Consider the following 27,261-nt stretch of genomic DNA (forward strand, 5'->3'; position numbering starts at 1 on the left):
GCTGAGACGCAGTGGGCCACGCGAAATGAAAACTGCTTTAGTCACGTGTATAACTTAATAAATGGTTAGAAACCACACGAGGTAAGCAAATCAAAACAATAAAACGCAAGAAAAGGGAACTTGATTAGATGGTCACACCCATTCACGCCCGGGTACAGACTGCTTCCAAGTTTGGGGGCAGTGCGCACAACGCCGCCAGGCCTGTGTTGACGAGGCCAGGCCGGCCGCTCCACACACAGGCCTCCAGACCCGTGGGAACGCGGGATGCTCGAGCCCGAGGTTCTGTTTCTTTCATTGCCAAGTACAACCCCGTGTTATGGTTCACGGTCAGTCCCTGATTTTCTACTGTTCAAGAAAATACCTGAAAGTGTTGAAAATGCCCAGCTCTCTACGCTATGAAATCCAGGCACGCTCCCAGAAGTCCAGCGCTCACCCCGCAGCGAGGACGCAGCTCTCATCTGTGAGGGTGTGCCCGGCCCCACGGAGCAGCGATGCCGTGACAGCAGTGCCCCGGGAAACACGGACTGTCTCACCATGGCCGTCTGCGCCTCCCCCAGGCCACGCTCTGCTGCTCAGGGAACTGGTGGGGGGAGGCGGCTGAGGGCCTGACACCCACGGCAGGCCGTCCCCTCCGCACTGCCCGCCCCCCACGCCCAAGTCTGGACATGCCCAGGGTGGAGGTCACACTGCTGACTCGGAAGCCCAGCTCACAGAAGTGGATCCAGCTCCACCTCTTCTCTGGGGCCCTTGCTCTCGGAACGCGGCTCCATCCGACTGGAGAGGCGCACGTGGAGCCCGGCTGAGCGCGTCAGAGCCCTGGGACGACGCGCCTTCAGGGCGGGTCACTTGTGCAGCCCGGGAGAGCCCTACAGATGAGCCACGTGGAGCAGAAGCCGGGAGCACACTGCACACTTCTGAGCCAACTGGGACAGTTGGTCTGGCAGCTGGAGCAGCTGACGCGGGGGGGCACAGATGGGAGGCCTCGGCGGGGGGGCGGGGTGTGTGTGTGTCTCTCCACGTCCCACAGTGGCTCTTCTCCGCGCAAAGGGCATGCACCTTTGCAGCGATGAGCAACTACAGTCCGTGACGTTTCCTTCTTTAGTAAGTTCTGCACAGACAGAGGAGACGCGCACACTCTGAAAAAACAGCTATGACACCTGGGAAATTTAAATCAAAGTAAATTCAGCTTGTAAAAAGAAGCATTAAGTTAACCCAGCATTTGGATCACACAGAATGTTCAAATTTAACATAAAAAGACGTATCCCAGAAGATACGGTAAAGAATACACCTTTTTGTATCAATTCAGATCACCATTTTTTACAGAAAGAGTTAAAAGATGCCTTCGTGAAGAACACTCACGAGGAGTAAACAGAAGCTGCCTCGGAGACCGCGCCCCTCGCGTGAGCGTCACCAGCACCCCAGGGCCAGCGGAGATGGCTGCGCTTTCTGGGAAGGGGATGCCAGGCCTCTGTGAGGTGCATATCCGTCAGCCGTGATGGCAGAGACACCGAGGTCTCAGCCTCCCCCGGGAAAGACCCGAGAGACTCCAGCCGCGGAGGACGAGTTCTCGGCAGCATACGAACCAGGATGGCCCGGCTCCCTGTCCCCGGGGCCGGGGGCGGGGTCAGCACACCGTGGACAGCGGGGGGAACGGGTTCTGCTTGCTGACAACCAGCTTCTGGTGCTGGTGCGAGATGTAGCCTTTAATGTGACCCTGTGGGAGAAGAGCAGAGGCGGCGTGTTTCTGGGCCTGGGTCTCGTCAAGCCTGCGGGGGTGAAGGACCTGGCGCTGTGGCACAAGTATCCCCCCACCCAGTCACCGTGCAGTCAGCTCCCTGGGAGGACGAGTGAACACGCACAGGAGAGAACAGAGAAATACGTGCCGTGTGCATCCACCCCGCCCGCACAGAGCCCTCTGGGAACAAGGAAGGCATCAGAGCTCCCAGCGAAGGCGGGGCCCGGGGGAGGCGCGACCACACACCATGTAGATCAGGTTGGCCAGGATGCACTGGACCTCGGCGATGTCCACGTCCTCCACCTGCATGAACTTCAAGGCAACCAGGAACGCATCCAGAGACAGCTGGTGCGTCTTGAGTAACAGGTACCTGCAAGAGGGACAGAGCTCACGCTCATCAGGGACGGGATGTGAGGACGAAGTCAGCAGGAGAAACATCTGCTGAGAAACCTCTGTTCAAGAGGAACAAAGCATCTCCCACCCGCCAGATACACTTGAAAAATAAGAGCTTTTAATTCTGACTTTCCAATTTTAAAAAGCCACTAGTACAAATATACTTTACGTTTACTGGCTATTTGCTTGAATCTCAGAGGCACGTGTTCTCACATTTTAACATCCTTATAACCGAGAAGCACCTTACGACGGACAGTGTCTCAGGTGTGATGAACTGCGGTCCTTGCTGATTTTGATATATTCCTCGCAGCCAGAAAAAGTCTGACTTTAACTGAAGTTTAACTGAGATCCTGCTGGGACCAGGCCTCAGAGAAAAGTCAACTTCCAGAGTGACACGGAAGAAAAGAACAACCTCCTGACGGACAGGGGTGGTGGGGAGGGTCAGCGGGTCACCAACGGAGGACATGGGCAACGGGTCCCACGCTCTCCGGCACGATGGGAAACGCCTGGTTCTCAGGGCCGGCGCTAAAACGTCTGCTACAAGGTCTCCACCGCAACCCGAGCTGTTCCTCCCGCAAGGGCGGGCAGACCTCTGCTCCCCTGCCTGCGCAGCCGTAGCGCCCGGGCCCAGGGCAGTGCGCGGGCCGTGGAAGGCGGATTTTACCCCCGGGATGAAAAGGATGGACTCCGCTTACACTTTCTTAAAGAGGTTCCTGTAGGTGATGATCTTCAGCTTCTCGAGGATGAGGAAGATGCCGCACCGGATGAAGAAGGCCTCGTGCTTGGCCAGAGCCTCGTTCAGGAGGAGGAGGTTGCCCTCGCTGGGCGGCGGGACAGACGCACAGACACAGTCAGAACAATGTCCGGGACGAGAGCGCGTCGAAACACCGTTCGTTCCGTCACAACACGAGGACGTGTGTGCTGATCTCACCCTCTACGAGGTCTCAAATGGAAAAGGAAAAATACTCTACCTCACAGCTTCGGTCACCTCCGCAAACTGCATGAGATGGTACTTCCTCAGGAGCTCGATGGTTGGCATGTGACCCTAAGAGTAAAGTTCCAGAATAAGAACCCTTGCACTTTTAACCAAATTGTCTGATAAAACTCTTGTCAAGGAAAAACTTGCAACCTGCGTTTCTTAGGCTTTCTTCCTAAGTCGCTGAACAAGAACTGAAAGCATCCTAGTCTACTGGGGAAAAAAAAACCAAACCATCGCTGGTCTGGAAATCAGGAAACCTAGCCAAAACAGGGTTTTGTCGTCAGTGGTGTCTGACCTCGATCTCGACCTTCTCATGCCTGTGTCATAGGAGGCGGGTGACACCTGAAGCAGACACCTAGGCTACCATTCAGGAATTCAGAGACAGCTTCTGGAAGAACCGGCTGCAAAATCCGAAACTGGTTGTTCCCGTGAAGCTGGGTTAGCAGTGGGGAGGGAGGCGCGACACTGTCTCTTTCCCACTACAAGTCGCCCTGAACTAGGTAAGTATGTGGTGTTGTTTTGATAATTTAAAAGAATTTTTAAATGGGAGGAAAGGAAGCTCTACCTATTACTTGGAGGATGTTTTAGTCAAATAACTTGCTAGCTATTTGTCATTTCTTTACAAATATCAAAAATAATTTTCAGTGACCAAGTGAGATACCTACAGACAGGCTGGAATGACCTTTTTCTTTCTTCGTTAATCCATTTCTATAAATTTAGACTTTTTAGGGGAAACAAAAATAATATGCACTTATTTTACTTGTCTTATATATGTTAAACTTTTGAGTTAGGGAACTTCAAGAGAAAGGAAACACAGGCAAGCCTTTCCAGAAGGATCTGGAAGCGCCAGTCACGGAAAGAGTAGTCCGGGTCACACCCAAGGCTCATTCCTCCTCAATTTTGGGGTGTGCTCATGGGCAGCTCAGACTGTGACCCATCACACACCCCTGGCCGCGCCGTAAGACATCTGCCCACTTCTCGTAGCCAACAGGACCCGTGAGAGCTGCTGAGATCACTTACCAGGAGCATCTTCACAGGAAGGAGATAAATGAGGACCATCCTTTTGTTCTTCTGGCTCAAACGGTGGCAGTGCTCAAAAGCAAAGGACAGGTACTCCTCAGCTGCAGAGTGAGACACAGACATGGTCCCCACGGTCCCCACCCTGTGCCTGATGCTACCACCCACCCTTACATGAAGGCCCGAAAGCTTTCAGGAACTGCAAATATCTACCGTCAATACTAACAAATTATTTCCTGCTGTGTTAGGTATTCAAAAATACCACTCAGTGCATATTCAGAGGAAAAGCACAGCAATACCTTCAGAGACGTCAGCTGAGAGCACAGGTGACCCCTGAACAAGGCAGTCCGAGCTGTGCGGGTCTACCTGTACACGGGTACTTGCAACGGTAAACACTACGTTACCACGTGGTCTGTGGCTGGCTGATCCGTGGATGTGGAGGAACCGTGGGCACAGGGCTGACTGTGAGTCACACGGGGCTTAACCCCCTCGTTGTTCAGGGGTAAGGTGTAATTCAAAAGCTTCTCTTCTTGGACATCCCCCGTGGTGCTGTGGTTAAGAATCCGCCTGCCAACGCAGGGGACAGGGGTTCAAGCCCTGGTCCAGGAAGATCCCACATGCCGCGGAGCATTTCAGCCCGTGCACCACAACTACTGAGCCCCCGAGCCACAACTACTGAGCCTGCACTCTAGAGCCCGTGCTCTGCAACAAGAGAAGCCACCGCAATAAGAAGCCCGCGCACCGCAGGGAAGAGTAGACCCTGCTCGCTGCAGCTAGAGAAAGCTCGCGCACAGCAACGAAGACCCAACGTGGCCAAAAAATAAATAAATAGATAAATAAATTTATTTTAAAAAAGTAAAAATTAAAGTTTATCTTCTTATGCTTGATATTTAAAGGAAAAGAAAAAGATGGGGGAACTAACCAAGAAAAGCCCTCTTTCGAAAGCCGTAGATGTATAAAGATTTCATGAAAGAAAATGAAAAGTTGGTCTACACGACCCTACAGAGTAAAAAAACAGAGCACTTATTATGAGAGAGCTGTTATTGTTATTATTATTATTTGTAGTTCACGGGCCTCTCACTGCTGTGGCCTCTCCCGCTGCGGAGCACAGTCTCCGGACGCGCAGGCTCAGCGGCCATGGCTCACAGGCCCAGCCACTCCGTGGCTTGTGGGATCCTCCTGGACCGGGGCACGAACCCGTGTCCCCTGCATCGGCAGGCGGACTCTCAACCACTGTGCCGCCAGGGAAGCCCGAGAGCTGTTATTTTTGTTATCGGAGCATCCATGGCCGTTGACACACGGAGAGGAGGTGCTCCTTACATCCGGTGTGTTGCCTGAAGTCACATGGCTTCACGTGCAAATAATTGTCAGAGAAGTGAGTTTAGAAAGTCTGGTCTGAGGACGAGAGAAGAATCATAAAGGACCACCACATGCCAGCTACTCCAAAAGCTCAGAAAGAAAAAACGTGGCTTCCCGTTCTTGAGAAAGCTAATGACACGAGCCACATAACGTGATTTCAAGAAAGCGCAGCTCTGACGCGGCACCGATCCGCCACGCACAGCCACAAGCACCGAAGATGGCACCTGCGCAAAGGCTCGTCCACCGCGGCTGCAGCTGAGCTACGCGCTGCCCCATCTCCACGTCCTGGGCCAACGGGACCAGCAGAGGCCATAGGGAAACACCAACTGTAGCCTGCGCTGGAACACCCGTGCCCAGAAAAGGACATGCTGGCACCCGTCTCAGAGACCTGGCGTGGAGTGAGGAACTTCACGTGGGACTTTCCCTTGTGGAACCAACTTAGTGTCAAAAATAAACACAGCTTGGATGCAGCCAACACCCACGGTCTACCTTCAGCAGTAACAGGAGGCAGTGACCACGTCCCCGGAACCCAGCCCCAGCTGCTCAGAAGCAGTGACACACCTTGCTTGAAGTCGCTGTCAAACATGGCCTTCCGCCCCACGTAGTACCTGTACGTCACCCTCTGTGCAGTGCTGTAGTCGTCCTTCAGGTTTGAGCTGTCGATGGCTCGGATGAGCGGTTTACACAAATGGAGCTTGTTGATCTATAACGAGTAACAATCTACCCTGAACAGTATTTTAAATAAATAGGCAGAACCAACATAAACTTCTGGTTACGAAGTACATGCCTCCTTGCAGTGGGATTCACATCATCAAAACCGAAGCCTTGATGCTAACACCGCACCACAGCTGCACAGCCTAACCACGCCCACCGAGGAGGGCCCACCCGCACAGGGGCCGGGCTGGCGCCCCTCGCCTGGCCGTCCCTGCACCGACACTGGTGTGAGGCGCTGGCACCTCACTTCCCCTGGAGCCGAGCGCGCGCCTCGCCGGGCGGAGGCTAAAGAGGACCACGGGCGTGAAGCGCTGACAGCAGCCCTCGTGCCGGGCAGCCCCTGGGCGCACACCAGCTCCCAGGATTATGTGCGCAGTGGGGGGTGAGGTGGGGGAAACCGCTTGCCCGGGAGGCTGGCTGACAGTGAATAGAAGGGCTGTCTGGGAAGACAGGCGGAAAGCAGACCCAACAAAGAGACGCAGCGTTCTGACAGCATTTACCTTAAAATAGATCTTGAATAACTGATTCACCAGAAACAGCATGCCCCACTTCTTGGAGTCCTCTATGCCCGCACGGCTACGGGGAGAACGGTTATGTTAATGCTGCCCGGGAAGTAAAGATGTCACGTGTCAACCGCAAAATCAGCTTCCGCAACAAATTAGTGTCTTTAGAGCCCCACGGCTCGAGACAGGTGCACAGAAGACTACAACGCCACAAAAGAAGACGTCTTCTCTAACACCGTGGGAACTCGGGGGATACAGCGCCTTGCCACAGCAGACGAAAACCGCTCAGTTTGCAGCGATGTTGTGTAAAAGCTGACTGCGATAAAGCGCTTGGGGAAAAGGACAAAGTACCTTCTCTTATCGTCACAGCCACCGAAACACACGGCGACACAGAGGGACCTCGGAAAGCGTGAGACCCAGAGCGCAGGCCACGTGGGCCCAGAAGTGCTAAATGTGTGCGGCAGCATAAGAGGTGGTTCTGTTCTCTTATTTCCTTATGAGACAGTGGACTATTTGAAGCAAAAGCTAACAGCGATCGTGGGGTCAAGGCCAGCGCCCAGCAGGGCGGGCAGGGCGGCGGGGCGCTCACGTGTCGCTGGCGCAGACGCGGAAGCAGCTCATCAACAGCTCGGCCGCCTTCTCCAGCATGTCCCCAACTTTGCTCTTCCCTTTCTTTACCAGCTGCTGATCTGCCTGATAGAAGATAAAAACCTTCACTTTTCATCTCCTCTAGACACCTCGGTTAAACAGAAGATCACGGCACAGCTAGAAGCAAAAACGCACAGCGGAGGGTCGTCCCCAAAGGTTCTGGCGAGACCATCTAGCCTGTGCTACTACGTTTACAAAACGGAAGCGTCTACAGCGTGTTCCAGCCCTTCCACAAATCAAATCGCTCTTCAACCAATTCAAGCCAGTAAGTCGCTCACGGACTCCCCGAGCCTGCGCGACCTGTGCCACGCGCTGCTAACTAGCCTTTTCTTACTTTGCCGCGAAGCCCCATCTCCCATGCGCGTGACGTTCGCACGGACGGTGCAGAGGACGGCAATGGACAGGACCAGCGCCTGCCCGGCGGCCCCAACCGAACTTGCAGCCACTCTGTCCTGAACCTCGCGCACCCGCATCCTCCCATCAACCAACCAATACAGCTAACTTCACTTCAGAGGGTCAGTGAGGATGCAGTCAATATTAACACTATTAGTAAGTCTTAGGCCTTGAATACATGTATTTTTAGTGTTCTTTGCCATGAAGCGGGAAGTCCGCCTACAGCACGTCTGTTTTTAAGGAAAAGCACTGGGGCCACTGTCGAGGCCTCAAGCTGGACCGTGGAACAAACAACCTCAAAGCCTGGCCAGCCAGCATGGGCCACTGGCCAGCGCGGGGCTCTGGAAAGTGAACGAAGCAAGCCTGTCACTCCCAGGCAAACAGTGACTGTTATCTGCTGCCGATGACATCTGCACTTTCAAGAAAAGCTTAGAACTTTGGGAAACTTGTATTGACCACCAAGAGCCTGGCGGCCTTCCACTGCTTCACGACTCCTCTGAGGAGGTCACTGGAGGTATTAACAAACGTAGAGTTTTCCTGGTTTTTGTTTTTTCACGTAATGAAGTACGTCCACATTTGGAACGTCTGGGTAACTCAGTGAACCAGAACTCTCCAAACGATCACTGTACAACGTTACAAAATCCTACAGGGGTGAAAGAGCCATTCACCGTGCAGGACACACCAGTGGGTTTGGATGTAGCAGGAAACGGTCACTGCTACGCTTCAGAGGCCACACTGCAATGAACCTTAAGAACTACTCTTGTAGTTCTAAAAGGTGTAGCTCAGAGAAGGGCACCTACGATCACCTGAAAAGGCTACTAGAACAGTCCTCCCACTTCCACGTACATCTACGTGAGGCCACACTTCTTCGTCTATTCAACCAAAACAAGGTGCCGCACAGAGTGAGTTCAGAAGCAGACCTAAGAATCTGAGCGGCTTCCCTTGAGCCATACGTTAGAGATCAAAACGGATAAAAATGCCACTTTTTTGTACATTTTGTTCACTTTGAAAATATATGTATTTTTAATTTAGAAAGTCAATTATGTTACCACATCAAAGGTTTATTATTTTAGGTGAACAGTATTAAAAATTTTCCCAGGTAAAATTTCTAATACAATAAGTACTGATATAACCCACATGAACAGACGCTTCTGGGGGTCCTCAATAATTTCTATGTAAGTTATTGTATTTTTCAGTTCTAAAATTTCCATTTGGTGCTGCTTTATATCTTGCATTTCTTTGCTGAGATGTCTCCACCTGCTTCAAGCGCGTTCGCACCTGCTCCCAGGGTTTTATGGTGGCGGGGGTGGAATTGCCATCCCATCCTCGGTGTCGGGTGCTTGGTGACTATCTCCCCCATTCAGAGTCTCAAAGGCCAAGAGTCCCGATTCCTGGTGTGACAAGGGGCTCTCGATTATATCCTGGATGCCCGGGGTGTCACAAGACTGTGGCTCTCCTTGTTCCAGCCAGGCCTGCGCTCACACCAGCCACCCACTGAGGACAGGGCTTGGCCTGCAGGCCAGGGCGGAGGCAGCTGGGATGCTCCCCGCCCAGAGGTGGGATGCAGGGGAGGGAGCCGCGTCGTCTCTGCCTACTGTCAGTGTCCCCGGGTGCCGGACCGGACCAGGACGCCCAGGAGGTGAGAAGGAAACAAACGCAGGGAACTCACTGCTCTGCCCCTTCTTCTCTCCACCTCTCAGAGCCACGCTGGCCTTAAAACTCCCAGCAGGAGGGAGAGAAACACGCGCCTACCGTGTCTTGTCCAGAACCAGAAGTTATGGATAGTTTTTAAAACCGCAAAGGGGTGTCAGGACCAAAAAGTTAAGAACTGCTGCTCCCAAAATGGCTGATGCTGACCCCAAGGGGAAATCGACTCATAAAATCCTCCTTGTTCCAGAGAACCCTCAGCACTCCCTGAATCTACACCAGGGACGGGACGGGGCGCATCTCCACAGCTGGCGAGAGCACAGGCCCTCACGCGCGAGCCAGGCCACCCCCGTGCTCTTTCGCCACACCACATTCACCAACCCAACGTGTTCCTCAAAATTTGTGGAAAGATGATATGAAATTAAGCAACACATAGATAACGAGTTTGGGTTTAAAAGAACAGTGACAGAAACTGAACTTACATTATTGGCAAATATTCGAAGGTCAAGTGCCACTGCATACATGACAGGCAGAGCCCTACGGGGCAAAAACAAGTACGTTTGAAGACGCTCTGAGGTCAGAGGTTCCATTACCAGAGGTGGGGAGGCCAGGGCTACCATCCAGAAAGGGGGTCGCCAGCCCACGCCCAGGGGCTGCTATGCTTTCCCTCGCCCTCCTCCCGGGCAGGTGGCAGCCCCTCCCCATCTGCACGAGTCCCGGGGAGTCGAGGGGCTCAGCCCTGGCAGCACCCTCCCCCTACGCTGGGACAGGAAGTCTCCTTCCCCTCAGCCCCTACCACCAGCCAACAGCTCCATTAAAACAAGACGTGGTTCACAACGATCTCCTAACAGGGTCCAAGGTATGCAACAGACCAAAGTCACAAAACGACTTTTCAAAATCTAGCTGGCAGTGTTAATTTTATGTGTAAGAGAGATCTTCACTTAAAAAGGGTTTTGTTTTGTTTTTTTTTAGTAAAAGGTATTTGCAAGCCTTCAGTTATCTTAGTATAAACAGAATTTCAGTATTTACCCAGATTTTTAATAAATCATAAAATAGTTTACCAAGGAATTTAAAATAACGCAGTTATTATGTATTCCATCATCCTAAATGAACTGTAACTGATCTACATCTTTTATCCAAGTTTAAAACCCAAAGTAAGTTCAAAATTGACAGTTAAAGGGAAAAAATAATATTTAATAAATATTTGGGGGCATGGAATGGCTGAAATACTTCATATTTACAGAAAAACACTGCAAATAATCTGGCTGACCTGCCATTTAAGTTTACACTGACTATTAAAACTCCATTATCTGTGTTGATATTATCACGTCAACACACAACATTAAATACCAACACAGAAAACACAATTAAAACTTCTGCTTTTAAAAAAGAAAAAAGCCATTTGCTAATTTCCAGCTGTTTCTGTTTGTACTTACCAGTTTTCTTCTTTGTGGGCCTGAAATGCCCGTAGGAATGATGTAGTATATTAAGGAAGGTCCGACAGAAAAAGTTCAAGTCATGCTACAATTGAAAGACTAAAGAACAACAAGGGTTCTAAACTGTAAGGGCTACAGCTCACCACTTAAAAGATTAGGTATCACAGCAGCAGGGTCTTGAAGGGAAAAAATACATGAGCCACATCACAAACATCTGAGTATCATTAGGTATACATAAACACATTTATTTCATACATACTTTCCCCAAAGTAAGAAAAAGACTGTTATAAGATTTTTTAAACTGGCTTATTTGGCTTCTCTGAGCTCAGATGATCACAACTTATATATAATGTGCTTTAGAATCTGTGGTATAAAGTTTATTTCACTGATTACAGAATTCTTGAATTCAGAGGAGACTTGGCTGGTCAGTAACCAATTCTCTTCCGTGTATATTAAGCAAGATGGTTAAAAAATTAGCAGCTAAAGGGAATTCCCTGGAGGTCCAGTGGTTAGGACTCAGCACCTTCACCGCCAGGTTCCACAAGCTGTGCGGCTCGGCAAAAAAAAAAAAAAAAAAGTCTGGAGATACATATAAACAGTACTAGAATACTCACTGACCAGGGCCTTAGCCATAAGATATCACTTAAATGACTTAAATCAGAATTGGCTTGATTAAGGCCCTCAGTGACCACAATTCAATGATGTTGTGTGTTGCGTCCACTCTTCCATCTGTGCCCGGATCTGGAAGTTCTTCTATTTCTCCAAGGGGACTAACCCATCCCTGTAACTATACTGAATGTTGGAAAGGCAACAAAGTATTATTCTTCACAACAGAATTAAATAAAATCCTTAATCATAACCAGTGTTCTTCCCCACCACGTAGGTGACTGGACAGTCTGAAGGCCAGGCTACATTTAAGGACCTGAGTGGAAGGGCTAAGCGAGCTTCTCCTGCTTTCTAACTAAAGGCGGGACTAAAACTGGCCTGACGTTTCAGGATCTTAGCCCCCAAGTAACCCGCTGTACCTGTTAGACACTGAACAGTAACGCCCACGACAAAAGATATTGGACAATGACGGTCTGGCACTTGTACGCCTCTATGAAGTCGTGGTTCCCCACCGCGTACGTGCACCTGGAAAGGAAGTGGTGGGCACTGAGGGCGGAGGGGCAGCAAGCACGCGCACTCGCTGAGCGCCGGCACGGACCACGCGGACCGCACTGGTCGCTCCCAGCACAAACGCTGCGCTCTCAACTGACCCAGCAGATTACAAGGAGGCTCACGAGAGACCACCGGGCACAGCAGGAAATCCCACGCTACATGCTGGGCCTGTTCTTTCAAGTCCCAGAAGGAGAAGCCCAGCTGCAGAGGTTCCACTAACAACACGCAAATGGCCCTTCTCGGGCATCAATGGGCAAGGACACTCTACCCAGACGCCCGGCTGCCAGTGTCACCATCAGTCAGTCCGTCCCCAAACCTGGCGCCTCGTCGCATGCTGCGCAGAGCTAGGAAGTTGCCACAAGAAACACAGCGGCACTCCAACTTTTCCAGAGATCTCAGGGGCCCCGCAGGTCTGCCCCACCCTGCCCCCAGACCCCAGCCCGCTCAGGACGCCAGAGAAGAGGGCAGGCAGGAGGACAACCAAATCCCACACACTGTAACACCTGGAGCTTGCCTGGATCGAGGCTTTAGAGGTGAAAACAGTAGACATGACATGTAAATAAAAAGCAGAATTTCATCTGCTCTGCTCTGCTCCAGTTTCTTCCCCAGTAAGGTCAAGAGGTTAAAAACCAGGCGTTTCCATGAAAAACGCAAGTCGACAGTGGGCGTCACAGCCTGCTGCACAAAAGACCAACGCGGCCAGTAGGACGGATACCAAATGCTTTTCAGAGCGTTACACAGAAGACACACACACACACACAAAAGACCAACGCGGCCAGTAGGATGGATACCAAACGCTTTTCAGAGCGTTACACAGAAGACACACACACACACACACACACACACACACACCCCCACACCCACACCAAAAAAAGACCAACGCGGCCAGTAGGACGGATACCAAACGCTTTTCAGAGCGTTACACAGAAGACACACACACACACAAAAGACCAACGCGGCCAGTAGGACGGATACCAAACGCTTTTCAGAGCGTTACACAGAAGACACACACACACACACACACACACACACACACACACAAGACCACCACGCGGCCAGTAGGATGGATGCCAAATGCTTTTCAGAGCATAACACAGAAGACACACACACACACACACACACACACACACAAGAGACCACCACGCGGCCAGTAGGATGAGTACCAAATGCTTTTCAGAGCGTTACACAGAAGACACACACACATCCACGATTACCATTTCATGTTAACTTTTCAAAACATATGTGGTCCCTGAATAAAACATTTATTAAAATTCGAAAGTATTTCATTTTTTTAAAAGTATTTTAAACTTCACAAGATTTTCATAGGTGTTACCAAAGTGAAATTACAAACACACTTATCTACTTTTTCAAAGGAAAATTTTCACTGCTTCAAGCATAAAATGTTAAATAAAACCCCTAGAGTGAGTTCAGCAATTTTCAGATTTGCTTGTTTTTCTTCCTCACTCATGGATTACCTTAAATGAGCTGCAAACATTTCGTCATAAGGGGGTTCCAAAACTTGTTGACACTTCTCTTCTGGAGAGGCCATCTAAATGATCGTAAGAAAAATAGTAAAAATAAAATTAACTGGGACAGAAAGAATGCAACATGTAGGAAGAGATTTAGACAAACCTTTGTTTCAAAAGAATTTACACTTTACAGCTGACAGTAACTCTTCACACTTTAGCACTTCAAAAAAAAAGGTTCATTTCTTCCACACATATTTATCAAGCACGACCTCCGTACAGGGCAGGAGATGAACACAATTCGCTTTGTCTACCACAGGCCAGGAAATACTCTAGGCATGTTCATGTACCTCTTAATCTGTTTATTAAGCAGCTACTATGTGCCTCGTGTGAGGTCAAAGGAGCTGGAGACAGTGCCTGGGGGAAAGGGGGTCGGGCGGCCAGCAATCGCTCCTGCCCACTTCCTGCTGACAGGACTGCCCACTCGGGGTCCTGGGAGACAGCAGACATTCACCTCGAACTTGCCCTCGCCTCCCAGTGGCCAAATTCTGGATAACACAAGCATCGCGGTGGATTATGCAGTGCACTGAATTTAAAAGAAAAGGACTCAGTGAATCCACACTGATACAGCTCTATAAATGAGAGAGGGAGAATGACAGCATGGGAAAGATCACCACCCTACAGTCCCTGACGAAACAACCAGGCAGACAATGGGCCCAGCGAGGCAGCTGTCACGTGGAAGGACGTGGAGTTTTGGAGCGAAGGAATCAGCCTCAGGTCACAAATGGGCGAGCAGACGTGTATCAGGGACAACCTGCCAGCAAGCTGAACCCGTGTCCCATCAGGACCCCGAGCACTTTATTTTTTTTTAATTTAATTTAATTTAATTTAATTTAATCTATCTATCTATCTATCTTTGGCTGCGTTGGGTCTTCGTTGCTGCGCGCGGGCTTTCTCTAGTTGCGGCGAGTGGGGGCTCCTCTTTGTTGTGGCACGCGGGCTTCTCACTGCAGTGGCTTCTCTTGCTGCGGAGCACGGGCTCTAGGCACGTGGGCTTCAGTAGTTGTGGCGCACAGGCTCTAGGGCCCAGACTCCGTAGTTGCGCACGGGCTTCATTGCTCCGCGGCATGTGGGATCTTCCCGGACCAGGGCTCGAACCCGTGTCCCCTGCATTGGCAGGCGGACTCTTAACCACTGCGCCACCAGGGAAGCCCAGGGCACTTCCTTTCGAAAGAACGATTTAGGTCCCTGATAGGACACTCCAACAGTGTAACGGCCATCCGCGAGGAAATGGGCATTACAACATATCCACAATATATTCCACAGAATCTATGGCTTGGACAGCATTCATCATCTGAATCGCGAACGCTTATAGTTCAGGGCTTCCCTGGTGGCACAGTGGTTGAGAATCTGCCTGCTAATGCAGGGGACACGGGTTCGAGCCCTGGTTTGGGAAGATCCCACATGCCGTGGAGCAACTAGGCCCGTGAGCCACAACTACTGAGCCTGCGCTCCTCAACAAGAGAGGCCGTGACAGTGAGAGGCCCGCGCAACGCGATGAAGAGTGGCCCCCGCTCGCCGCAACTGGAGAAAGCCCTTGCACAGAAACAAAGACCCAACACAGCCAAAAATAAATAAATAAATTTATTTATTTAAAAAAAAAAGAAGAATGCTTATATTTTAGAGCAGGGGCTGGCAGATGCTCACGTAAACGGCCAGCCAGGAAATGCTGCAGGCGCTGCAAGGCCCACGTGCCTCTGCGGCAGCCAGCGCGCAACGCAAGCGGCCGTGCGCCAACAAAACCGCACTGGCAGCAACAGGACACGGTTTGAGGCTCCAGGGAGAGCCAGGCCTGGGCAGAGCCCGAGCCCCACTGCCTGTCCGCTGGATGACCTGGCCCCACTACTGCACTTCTCTGAACCCCAGAAAGTCGTGTGGGAATCAAATGCAGGAAAACGAGCACAGATCTCAGGACAGACTCTGAGACACAGTGCTCAATTAATGCTCAATAAATGAATTGGAATTAGATAAATCGTGAAGGAACTTGGCAATTTTCAAACAAGAGTGGCAACATTAGTTTCCTTCCTACTCAAAGTCTAAACTTTTCTTAGGAAGGTGGTGACCCTGTCACCCTCTCAGACACCTGTGTGCGTGGTCCCACCACCTACCTGAAGCCGTGGGTTGGCAACATGAGGGTGCTTGAAAGACACCAGCTCTGCAAGGGATGACCCGTCTCTGGTGTCAATTGCTTCATAGACCTGAAGCGTTTGGAAAGAGAAGAGCTAAGTGGAAAATAAAACACTCTGTCCTAGTGGAACCTAGACAGCACACTGCACACCCCTAAACTTCACTTTCCCTACTTTGAAAGGAGTCAAAATATAACAATCAGTACTCTCCTTAGACAGCAAATAATCACTGCGTTTGAAGATGAGATCTCCTGGAGGCAAACAGGTGACTTACCGTTAAAAACAATGAAAAAGCAGAATAAACCATCAGTTTATTATTTGCTTATTAATGAAGGTGAAGTATTCAATTTTACTCAGTCATACTGAGAAACATTTGAAAATCCACTTATACAGCTTACGAAGAAGAAAAAAGATCTTGAAAATCATATATGTCCAAAATTCAAAGCACTTCCACTCAACCTAAATTTAAAATAAAAATGGGAAGCCGATGACCAAATAAATGTCACAGTCACACAATAGGGTGCCTGGGTGTTGTGAAAGAGAATCAAATAGATCTACTTGTAATAACATGGAAAAGTGTCCACAACATACTTACTGTTAATTCCAAAAAAATTAGTTGCAGAAAAACTGTGTAACTTGATCTTGGAGAAAAAGAAAAACTAAGTATTGATATGATGTGTAAGCACAGGAAGAAATGCGGGGCCCCAGGCCGCACCAGCTGACCCCTGGCCAGTGGAGTGGGAGCCAGGGGGGTCGAGGAGACTTTTATTTTATATATTTCTATACTGGAGGCCTGCGTTGCAGCAGAAATTTTGTAATTAGAAAACCAAATGATATTTTAAACTTATATTTAGCAAAAAATGACATAAAAATCCTAACCATGTAAGTGAAGACAAAGCCAAGCATAAAGCTGCACGTACTACAGCATCATTTATGCACAGAAAGTTAGGTGTGGAAAATATATGCAGGGGCGACATAAGAGGACACACGAATGCACACCCATGACGGGTGCTCACATCACCGCCCACCGGCAGGGTGAACACTGAAAGGCCAACCGCCCTGAGCGCTGCTGAGAACACAAAGCAACTGGAAGCCCAGCCACCGCTGGTGGGAGGGCGAAGGGGTGCAGCTGCCTGTGGAAACGGCGAGGCATGCGACCCTCCCACCCGGTGACCCGGCGGCCAGGAGGCACGGAGGCCCACGCGGCCTGGACACCTCCAGGACCCAGCTCCTCGTCAGTTACAGTCAGCATCGACTGGGGAAGTTTCACCACCATCTCTAAGGCAGTTCACAAAATAAAGAATTTGCCACTTGACTACTCAACAAAGTACATATGCACTTAAATTCTGAGCCAGCAATCCCACTTCTGGGGATTCACCTTACAACGAGGAACAAGATATTCGTGCAGGCTTACTTGCTGATGTATTATCATGAGTAATCACAAAATACACAAAATCAGTGCCCCTGCCTCCGAGAAGCTGATAAAGCCCACGACGTTCCCGTCACAGGGGGTGTGACGGAAAACAGGAGGCTGGCGACAGACTATGGGCAAGTCTGAAAGAACTGATGCACTGCTCAGCGACACTAGAATCGCAGGCAGGCCAGTCACCCGCTCCGGTCACCGTTAATGTGTCACGCCCCAGAACCTTTGGCCCTTTCACTTAACACCCGCACTGGACCCTGCAGCCGGACCCCAGGTCAGCCTGTTGAGCGGTCCCTGTGGGCCTGGACCAGGGACTGCAGACCTCACCAAGTGAAGCTCACTAGCTCTGCGCGCTCCCAGGGGAAATTCTCTTCCCAGGATGCTGCTGGTCACCGTGCATTCTGCAGGTTCCGAGCTGGTCCACAGGGGGATCGTCTACTCACGAACTCGTGATTCCTTAAAAATACATTTTCTAGCTCCAGCCACTGCAAAGGCATAGAATTAATGGCTCCCCAGTAGCAATGGGCACACCTAGCACTCAGGTTTGTTTTCTAAATTCTATTCCCCACTAAAAGGAACCAGAGCTCCCTGGGGAAAGGGCAAGTCCAGCACTGGGACAGGGAAAGAACTAGGTGAGCCTGGAGTATATATTATTGTACCAGAAAGCAAGGCCAGGCTCAAAAAGGGACAGACATGTCAGAGAGCCACAGAATGGGGACACATGTATAACGGATTCACTTCGTTATACAGTAGAAACTAACCCACAACTGTAAAGCAGTTATACTCCAATAAAGATGTTAAAAAAAAAGCCACAGAAACCAGTTTGAATGGACCCTCAGTGGCCAAATCTGGGACAATTTGAGCTTCAAAAAGAATAATAACATTCTCACTATTGGTCCTGGATTATAACTAGGTATTATAACTAGGTATTAAAAGTAATCTATAATGATACTTTCAAAAAGAGGGGCATAGAGGAAAGCATTGTTTAACTGATGAAATACTAGCTAGTAAATGTAGAAAGAACAATAGGAAATCACCACTTGGCAACCACTAACGTATAATGTAATAACTGACTTGGGAAAACCATTTTGTGAGGGTGTAGAGAACAGGACGCTCAGTGGTTTTCAGGGTCCGTCCAACAGCCTACAGGTTCATCGCAATGCAAAAATGTACCTCAACAGTGGAGTGATCTGATGGGCAGACGCCTCTTTAACCAAGTGGTGCTGTCAGCATCCCCAGTGCTGGGAGAGGCCACGGGAAACCCACACTAGCCGACTGAAGCCGAATCTGATCACCAGGAACAGCCACATAACGGCAGCTGGTGAGGCATTTACACGTGTGGCCGTGGGCCTGGACATGTAAACAAGGTCACGTGTCATAAAAGCCCCCTTCCCCAAGAGGCAAGAGGACTCTTCTAGAAGACTAAAGGGCAAAGCACCCCAATGCCATGTGATCTGACTGGACGCTGGGTTTCAAAAAAGAGGTTCCAAAGAAGATTGGGGGTGGGGGGGTGGGGATTAAACTATGGCTTCTACATTGGAAAATACTGATGTTCAGGCTGATGTTCAGTTTCTCGGATGCACCAAAGGCGCTGCAGTTACACAGCGGACGGCCTGGGTCTCAGGCGCACGCTCAGGAAGGTGAAGGCCACGGGATCGCTGGGAAGAAGAGCACGGGCCCGGAGGGAAGGACGAGCGAGCACGGTGGGTACACGCCCGGGTGAGGGGTACACACCTCTCCATTCTATGCTTTCAACTTTTCTGTAGGTTTGAAATTTTTCAGGAAAAAAGTTGGAGGAAAAAAATTTTAATGTAGACACAGCTTTTAAAAAGTAACCTGCCGTGTGAAATAAGAGTTTGTGTAACGGACAAAAGAATGAAATAAAACACACTAAAAAAAATAATACCAGCCCTCAGAGAGATACTAGAAGTGATGGAGAGATCCACCTCGGGAAGAAGCATGCAAACTGATCTTTTTCTAAGGAGAACAACAAATCTTTAAAGTAAAATACATGGGGAAATGTAAGGTAAATTAATTCAAAAAGAAACCTAATGGAATGCCTGCGAAAACTCGAGTGCTGAGCGGAAAGGGGGTGTCGCCGCGGGCCGGTTGTTGAGAGACAGCCCTCCTGGGCCCTCGTGCTGGGGGTCCCACACTACAAGACTCGGACCACTGGCTCTTTCACTAGGGCCGTTACTCAGGGCTGTTCATGTGACGAGTTACCTTGAGAAATGAGATAATGTCTCCCCCATCCCAACCCTAGACAAAAACCAGACTTGCTTACTGCCTGCTACAGAACAGGTAGATTCCCCAGGTTCTGTCTCTCTCAGGTACATGTGCAGCCACCCTTCTGGGCCTGTCACACCGTCTATGGGACTTCGGGCCCAGGGAGCCACACAGAGTAACAAGGTCCCTGGTCTCCGACCCAGGACTCGCATGTGTTCTGCCAGCATCCAAGAAGCTAACAAGACACCTCATGGGCTACTGAGGGTAAAATCAAATCCCAGACCCAACAGCTAGTGGAAGTTATCACAGAGACCACGGGAAATGAACGACAGGCGACTTGTCCACAGGTGGCTGCTGGCCGAGGATGTTGCAAAGGTGAGAAATAAGTCCAAGCTGACAGGGTCACTGAGATTCAAGCAACAATAAACTTTGGAAGCTGAGGAATAGGCAGGTTCTGAGTCGGACAGGAAATGGCTGAAGCCTGGGCTGACAGAGGTAGTGAGCTTGGTGTCACAGCACGGACTCTGGGGCCAGGACTCCCAGTCTGAATGTGCCACTTACTAGCCCAGTGACCTTGGAAAGTCACTTAACATCCTCTGTAAAATGCGGCTTGCCATGGACCAACCTCCTAGGAAAACAGTGACAATGATGAGCTGCCGTGTACACAGTGCCTGGTTCTCAGTAAGCCTTCACCAAGCACTCATCATGCCTGTTCTTCTCATAGCCACCCCGCTGTTCCGTGGGGTGGAACAGAGAAGACAGACAATTAAAGGAGATTCTCAGAGTGCTCCTCTGGGAAGGCAGGGAACAGGACCGAGCGGTAGTCTGGAGAAACAGAGGCATAGGAAACTGAGACAGACAGACCAGCACGAGTTCTAACTCACTGCTCACTAGAACGTGGAGGTCCGATCACTGGTACATCACTCGGCCTCACACCCCTCCACCTGCCTGCATCTATCCAGCCCACAAACTGTACTGCACACTGCGTGGCTCAGACACTGTTCAAGGCACACATGGTGCCCCTCCCCCCAAACCCTGGGATTAGGTGTGGGCAAGACAACTGTAAGAGACTTAGAAATATACAAAAGATACAAGTATATAGAAGATAAAAGTCATAAGAAAGCATAAAATTCTGGAGAGACTCTATATTCACATTGGTTCTCAAATGTCTACGTACTTGTTCAACTTTAAATAAAAACTGATACTGAAAAATGTTAACTCTGCAAAGATAAGGCCAAGGTGGACTTATCCTTAAAGCAAAGGTCTTAGGCGTCCTTCAGAAGACTGCAAACGAATGTATATTTGTAAGCTTTAAGTTAAGATTAAAGCATGTATCTGTTTTTTCATGATTCCCGTTTTAACCAACTCAACTAACCAAACAACTAATGGTTCCAATCTTGTTAGACTATATTCAACTGCCAACTAGATATCTTGGCCTGCTTGTCAACAGACAACTCCAACTTGACACGTCCAAGACTACATTTGTCTTTCCCTCTAAATCTGTCCTGCTCATCTGTTGCCCAACTAAAAAACTAGGAATCGTTCTTGCCTCCTCCCCGTTCCCCAGCCGCACATCCTCATTCAGCAAAGCCCTGGTGAAGTCCCCTTCAGAAATTCTAAAAAGCCCACTCGCCCTTTCCTTATCCCTATTACCACGGTTCTAGTTCTGCGAATTAGCACAGCTCAGAGGAAAGACTACAAGCCTTGAATCCATAAATACCTATGTTTGCGCTGTGCTGCTGCGTTCACAGGCTGTATGGACAAAACCCTGAGAGCCACACTTCCCAAAGGATGTAAGCAGCGGATCGCTAACACAGACCGTCTCGCAGCCGGACCACTTGCTCTGTCCCCCCGTTACTTCCACCACTTTGTCCCCCCTCCCCACACACCCCTAAACTGAGAGCGCGGCCAGGAGCTCCAGCGCAGCTGGTGGACAGAGTCGCCCGGGATCCAGCTCTGGCCCGCAGGCCAAGACAGCGGGAGGACAGCTGGCAGGATGCCCGTTGGCCGAGGAAAGTTACCTGCTGCAGGTACTGGTTGATGGTGATGTGCGCCATGGCCGCTACCGCCGCCGCCCCGCGGAGCTGCGCGCCCTGTCGCCGCCGTCGCGTCACTTCCGGGCCGCGGTCCGGTCCCGGCCCCGCGCCGCCGGCCCCGCCTTCCGCGCACGTTGGTTCCGGAGGCAGCGTGTGCGCGGGAGTGCGAGCCCCGGGCCGGTATGGCGGCGCGCCCGGGCTGAGGAAGGTCGGGGGCTGCGCTGCGACTCCCTGCCTCCCACACGAGGCCGCCTCGTCGGCGCCCCGGTGCCCGGGCCTGCCGCGCCCTCGACTGTTGCGGGTTCCACACGGACCGCGGCGGACGCGGACTGCGGCGCCCGCGAACTCGGGGCTGGGTCGGGTCGGGGTCTGGAGTGCTCCTGAGGCCTGCGGCACCGGCTCTGGTCGGGCCGGGTCGGGCGACGGTTGGGCTGGGCCGGGTGGGGCTGAGGGAGCGCAGCGGAGGGAGGGCGAGGCCGGGCGGCGGAGACCGAGGCCGAGGCCGAGGCGGAGGCCGGGCGGGCGGCGGGCGGGGCGCTGCGGCCGCGGCCATGGCCGACGAGACCCCTCGGAAGGGCAGCTTCTCGGCGCTTGTCGGACACACCAACGGCCTCACCAAGCCCGCGTCTCTCGCCGCGGCCGCCGTCACCTCCAAGCCCGGGGCCGCCGGCGGCTCCAAGAAGCTCGTGATCAAGAATTTCCGAGGTGGGTGCGGGGCGGGCGGGGCGGGGGTCCCTCCCCTTGGCCGCTCGGGCTGCGACGTCGGCGGGGCGGCGCGGGCCAGCGGCGGCTTCCCCTTGGTCTGTATAGTTGGTCCAATGGCATTGAGTGACGCCAGGTAACTCGGGTGTCCCGATTCGCACGGCCGAGCCGGACCGAGTAGCAGGACTGAAGCTCTTCGTGATGTAATTTAATTACTTGCTCCACTTCTCACCAGCTCTGTCGCTGTCACTGTCTCAGAGCAGGCGTCTTCGATGCAGACACACCAGTTACAAGCTTATCTTCACCTTCCTCCCAGCTTGGAGTAGTTTCAGTCAACTTTAAATGTTGTAGAGAGCTGAACTATTACACGTTTATACGTTTGTGAAACCCACTTGTTAAGTAAAGGAATCCTGTTAAGATTTGTACGATTCCTACACGTGCGTATTCTGAGTGTCAGTACTAGACGTATTTGTTTAGCCAAACGAAGATGGAATGGTTGCGTAGTCTGTAACCCAAGAAACTTATAAATGTGGTACTTGTATTGGGAAAACCTAATTTTTGCGCTCCTTACCTGTGTGTCTTTTAAGGACTTTTTTTGTGGAATAGTTTTTTAAAGATGTGTGATGCTTAGCGTGGATGCCGTTACCCACTGACGCCATCTGCATTTACAGACAGACCTACATTGCCTGACAACTACACTCAGGACACCTGGCAGAAACTTCATGAAGCAGTGAGAGCCATACAGAGTAGTACGTCCATCAGATATAACCTGGAAGAGCTCTACCAGGTAAGGCTCCACATGTGCAGAAAGCAGAGCTCGTTAGAATTCTCACTCAGACGTAAGCGCGCAGTTTTCTTAGGGAGAACTTTTAGACCTGAGGGGGCCAGGGTCCGGTTTTTCACTTACCTGATTGTTTCTTATAGTGTCTAAATAGCACAATTATCCACCTCCTGTGAAATGTGACCCAGACGTGGATCTTGTGCTCCTCAGTGTTGTTTCAGAGTCAGTAATGAAGGGGATAATAGAAATCGACTCTCTGCGTGCAACAAGAACAGTAGGAGTTCGGTGGCAGCGTGTCCCAAGTCGAGGAGTGTTCTCCGTTTCTGGTGGTTGTGGGATTTTTATTTCATTTTCAGGCCTCAGCTGTCTAGAAGGGTATTTAAAGTTAACCCATTACAGGAGAGAAATGCGTTTCTAAGAGTCACATGACTTCTAATATTTTCCAAACATGCGGCAAACTATTATTATAATTCCATTATGTTATATATGAAACTCTTATGACAGTTTGACATGTTAATGTGGATTTTCCCCTTTTCGTTGTGTTTTGTGATTAATTATTGCAGTTAAAATGTGCAGACTGGTTTTGTTACATTTAATTTGAGATAACGATGTTCCTTTTCTAACACCAGAAGAAATGATCAAAAGTAGGTTTCGCTTTTGGGATATTTCAGTTACACACAGACTGGTTTTCCTGATATCTTGTTTTTAAAGAATGACATTCGCTAACTGATCTAATATTATCTACATTTTAGGTAATATGATAGCACAGTTTCTACTAAGAGACTTAAATTGTTTTCTGTTTACATAAGTGATTACATTTTTCTGTTTACATAAGTGAAAAATTATGGAAAGTACAAAGAAGAAAATAAAAATCACCTATATTCCTACCACCCAAAGAAGACTACCATGGACAGTTCGATGGACACCTGTCCCTTCTTTGTCTTAAGTTTGTGTGAGGTTATTGTATTGTTTAATCGACTTAATTACGGTGTAGAATATGTACTTCAACAAGTTTTAACAAATGTATCCAATCGTATAACCACCACACAATCAAGATACAGAATGTTTCTGTCACCCCGAAAAGTTCCCTGAGGCCCCTTGGCAGTGGGTCCTGTCCTGTGCCCTAACCCCCAGTCCTTGGCAGTCACTGACGTGCCTTGTGTCGGTATGTTTTGCCATCTTCAGAGTCTCATGTCAGTGGAACCGTGCAATTGTGCCTAGCTCCTTCGCTTAGGGAAGGGCTTGTGAGTTGGGCACATGCATGTGTCGTGACAGTAATTCGTTTCTTTGTTGCTGAGCACTCTGGGGACCACCAATTAGTTATCCTGAGGTAATGGACGTCTGGGTGTCTAGTTTTGGGTTATGAATAAAGCTGTGCAGACATTCATGGGTAAGTCTTTGTGTGGACAAAAATTCTCATTTCTCTCGGATGAACATCTAGAAGTAGGTTCTCAGTAAAATGGAAAGTGTGTGTTTAACTTTACAAGACATTTCCTAACTTTTTCAAATGGCTTCACCGTGTTGCCTCTCTGCCAGTGGTGTGTGAGCGTTCCAGCTGCTCCGTGTGCTTGCTGACATTGGGTATTGTCAGTCTTTTTAATTTTTGCTATTCTAGTAGGTGAGTAGTGGAAGTTCCCTACGGTTTTAATTTGCATTTCCCTACCGATATTAGGTATCTTTTCTTGTGCCCGTTGCCATTCCATACACCTTCTTTAATGAAGTGTGTGTTCAGATCATCTGCTTTTTTTTTATGGTGGTGTTTATTTTCTTATTATCGAGTGTTTGAGTTTATTACGTGTTCTGAGCATGCATCCTATACCAGGTGTTTGCCTTGCAGATATGTTCGCCCAGTGTGCAGCTTGTCTTTTGATTCTCTTAACTATGGCTTTCAGAGAGCAGACGTTTTAAATTCTGATGAAGTCTTTGTATCAGTTTGGTCTTTTATGGATTGTGCTTTTAGTGTCTCTCTGAGAAGTCTTTGCCTAATCTAAGGTGGTAAAGATTCTCCCTTGTATTTCCTTCTTGCAGCGTTTTAGGTTTTACATTTAGGTCTGTTGTCTGTTTTGAGGTGAATTTTTGTATTTGCTATGAGGTATAAATCCAAGTTCACTGTCTTCCCTGTGGAGGTCCAGTTGGTCCAATGCCATGTGTTGAGGCGTCTGTCTTCTCCAGCAAACTGCCTTTGCTCCTGTGTCAGAAGTCCTTGTCCCTGTGAGTGTGGGTGTCCTAAGTCTCAAAGTCTGGAGCACTGGCCCTGCAGGTTTATCCTTTTTTGGGTAAACTTGTTTTGGGTATTCTAGGTCCATTATATTTCCATATGAATTTTAGAATCTCTTTGCCAATTTCTGCAAAGAAGCCTCCTAGGATTTTGGTTTGGATTATGTGTAATTGTAGGTGAGCGTGGGGAGTGCTGCTATCTTGACAACACTGAACCCCTCAGTTGACCACAAGGGGCAGCTCTCGCTTAGTTAGATCTCAGCAATGTTTTCTAGTTCCGCTGTGCGGGTCTTGTACATCTTTTGTGAAATTTATCCCTAAAGCATTTCATATTTTTATGGTATTGTGAAAGGTAGTATAAATTTTAATTTCTGGTTGTTGATAGTACATACAAATACAACTCACGTTTATACATTTATCTTGTACATTGCTGTCTTGCTAACCGCACTTATCTCTAGTAGCTTTTTCGTAGATCCCATTGGATTTTTCTCTGTAGACAATCATGTCGCCTATACACAGAGATAACTTTACTTCTCCCTTTCTAATCTGCATGCCTTTTATTTCCTTTCTTGCCTGGTTGAACTATATAGAACCTCTGGTGGTTAGTACGATGGTTAATAGAAACGGAAAAAGCAGACATCCTTGTTTTGTTCCTGGTCTTAGGGGAGAAAGCTTTCAGTCTTTCATCATTGAACACCATACGATGCTAGCTGTGGGTTTTTCAAAAATACCCATTATCAGGTTGAGGAAGTTCCTTTCTGTTCCTAGGTTGTTGAGAGTTTTAATCAGAAATACATGTTGGATTTTGACAAATTCTTCTGTGACTGTTGAGGTGGTCATGTGATTTTTGTTTTTTAGTTTGTTAATTACACGGATTGATTTTTTCATATGTTAAACCAGTCTTTCATTCTGGTATAAATCCTACTTGGTTATGATGTATTATCTTTTCAATGTACTGTTGGACTCAGTTTCCTGACATTTTGTTAATTTTTGCATCTGTGATCACAAAGGATATTGTATTATTCTCGTGTAATGTCTGTGTCTGGTTTTAGTATCAGAGTAATGCTGGCCTCATAAAATGAGTTGGAAATGTTCTCTTCTTTTCATCGTCTAGAAGACTTTGTGTAGAATTGGTATTATTTCTTTTTTGTTTTTTTTTAAATAAATTTATTTATTTTTGGCTGTGTTGGGTCTTCGTTGCTGTGCGCGGGCTTCTCATTGTGATGGCTTCTCTTGTTGTGGAGCACAGGCTCTAGGCGCGTGGGCTTCAGTAGTTGTGGCACTTGGGCTCAGTAGTTGTGGCTTGCGGGCTCTAGAGCATAGGCTCAGTAGTTGTGGCATGCGAGCTCAGTAGTTGTGGCTCATGGGCCCCAGAGCGCAGGCTCAGTAGTTGTGGTTCACGGGCTTAGTTGCTCTGCGGCACGTGGGATCTTCCCGGGCCAGGGCTCGAACCCGTGTTCCCTGCATTGGCAGGTAGATTCTTAACCACTGCACCACCAGGGAAGTCCAGAATTGGTATTATTTTTTCCTTAAATGTTTGAGGGAATTCCCCAGTGAAGCCATCTTGGCTTTCTTTGTGGAAAGATTTTCAACTACAAATGTCGTTAGTAGATACAGAACTATTCAGTTTATCCGTTTCTTTAAGTTCACTCATCTTCTGCGATGTCTAGTCTGCCATTAATACCGTCTGGATAATTTTCACCTCTGCATTGTTTTCCTCTCTAGGTGTTCAATTTGAATCTTGTTTTGTATCTTCTCTTTGCTTAACTTTCTTTAACGTGTGGAGCACAGTTCCAGCTCTTTTGTGTCCTTGTTTGCTGGCTCTGTCAGTTCCAGGTTCGCTTTGACTGACTTTTCTCCCCAGTGCAGGTGGTTTTCCTGCTTCTTTCATGTTTGATAGCTTTGATTGGATGCCAGACATTGCGAATTTTGACTTGTGTGGTAGATGCTTTTGTTTTGTTTTTTGTTTTGTTTTGTTTTGTTTGTGGTACACGGGCCTCTCACTGCTATGGCCTCTCCCGCTGTGGAGCACAGGCTCCAGACGCGCAGGCTCAGCGGTCATGGCTCACGGGGCCAGCCGCTCCGCGGCATGTGGGATCCTCCCGGACCGGGGCGCGAACCCACGTCCCCTGCATCGGCAGGCGGACTCCCAACCACTGCGCCACCAGGGAAGCCCTGTATTTCTCTGAATATTCTTGAGCTTTGTTCCAGACTCGGTTAAATTATTTAGAATCAGTTTGAC

General features: G+C 49.4%; 2 protein-coding genes across 6 annotated transcripts in view; one reads left to right on the top strand and one right to left on the bottom strand.

Moving 5' to 3' along the window:
* Positions 1–104: 104 nt before the first annotated feature.
* Positions 105–21,737, bottom strand: PCID2 (PCI domain containing 2). Of its 4 annotated transcripts, none has more exons than XM_032611756.1 (15): positions 21,305–21,361; positions 15,617–15,706; positions 13,458–13,531; positions 11,890–11,955; positions 10,825–10,866; positions 9,871–9,925; positions 7,290–7,393; positions 6,698–6,773; positions 6,045–6,186; positions 4,128–4,228; positions 3,100–3,173; positions 2,824–2,949; positions 1,982–2,105; positions 1,584–1,714; positions 105–1,108 (listed from the first exon to the last, which is right to left on the bottom strand). In XM_032611756.1, exons 1-14 carry the CDS (start codon positions 21,338–21,340, stop codon positions 1,625–1,627), a joined length of 1,200 nt encoding a protein of 399 aa, XP_032467647.1. In that variant the 5' UTR covers positions 21,341–21,361; the 3' UTR covers positions 105–1,108; positions 1,584–1,624. The 4 variants fall into 4 exon arrangements, with proteins under 4 accessions (XP_032467647.1, XP_032467648.1, XP_032467645.1 ...); XM_032611757.1 differs by having other exon boundaries at positions 105–1,157; XM_032611754.1 differs by having other exon boundaries at positions 105–1,714; positions 21,305–21,737.
* Positions 21,738–21,743: 6 nt separating this feature from the next.
* CUL4A (cullin 4A) overlaps positions 21,744–27,261 on the top strand; it is a 45,649-nt gene continuing 40,131 nt past the window's right edge. For both annotated transcript variants that reach the window (XM_032611751.1, XM_032611752.1), the window contains exons 1-2: positions 21,744–22,024; positions 22,693–22,808. In XM_032611751.1, coding sequence (XP_032467642.1) covers positions 21,871–22,024; positions 22,693–22,808 — 270 coding nt within the window. In that variant the 5' untranslated portion in view covers positions 21,744–21,870. The remainder of the gene's footprint in view (positions 22,025–22,692; positions 22,809–27,261) is intronic.

This window comes from Phocoena sinus, chromosome 18 (genome assembly GCF_008692025.1).
Source record: "Phocoena sinus isolate mPhoSin1 chromosome 18, mPhoSin1.pri, whole genome shotgun sequence".
Taxonomy (NCBI): domain Eukaryota; kingdom Metazoa; phylum Chordata; class Mammalia; order Artiodactyla; family Phocoenidae; genus Phocoena; species Phocoena sinus.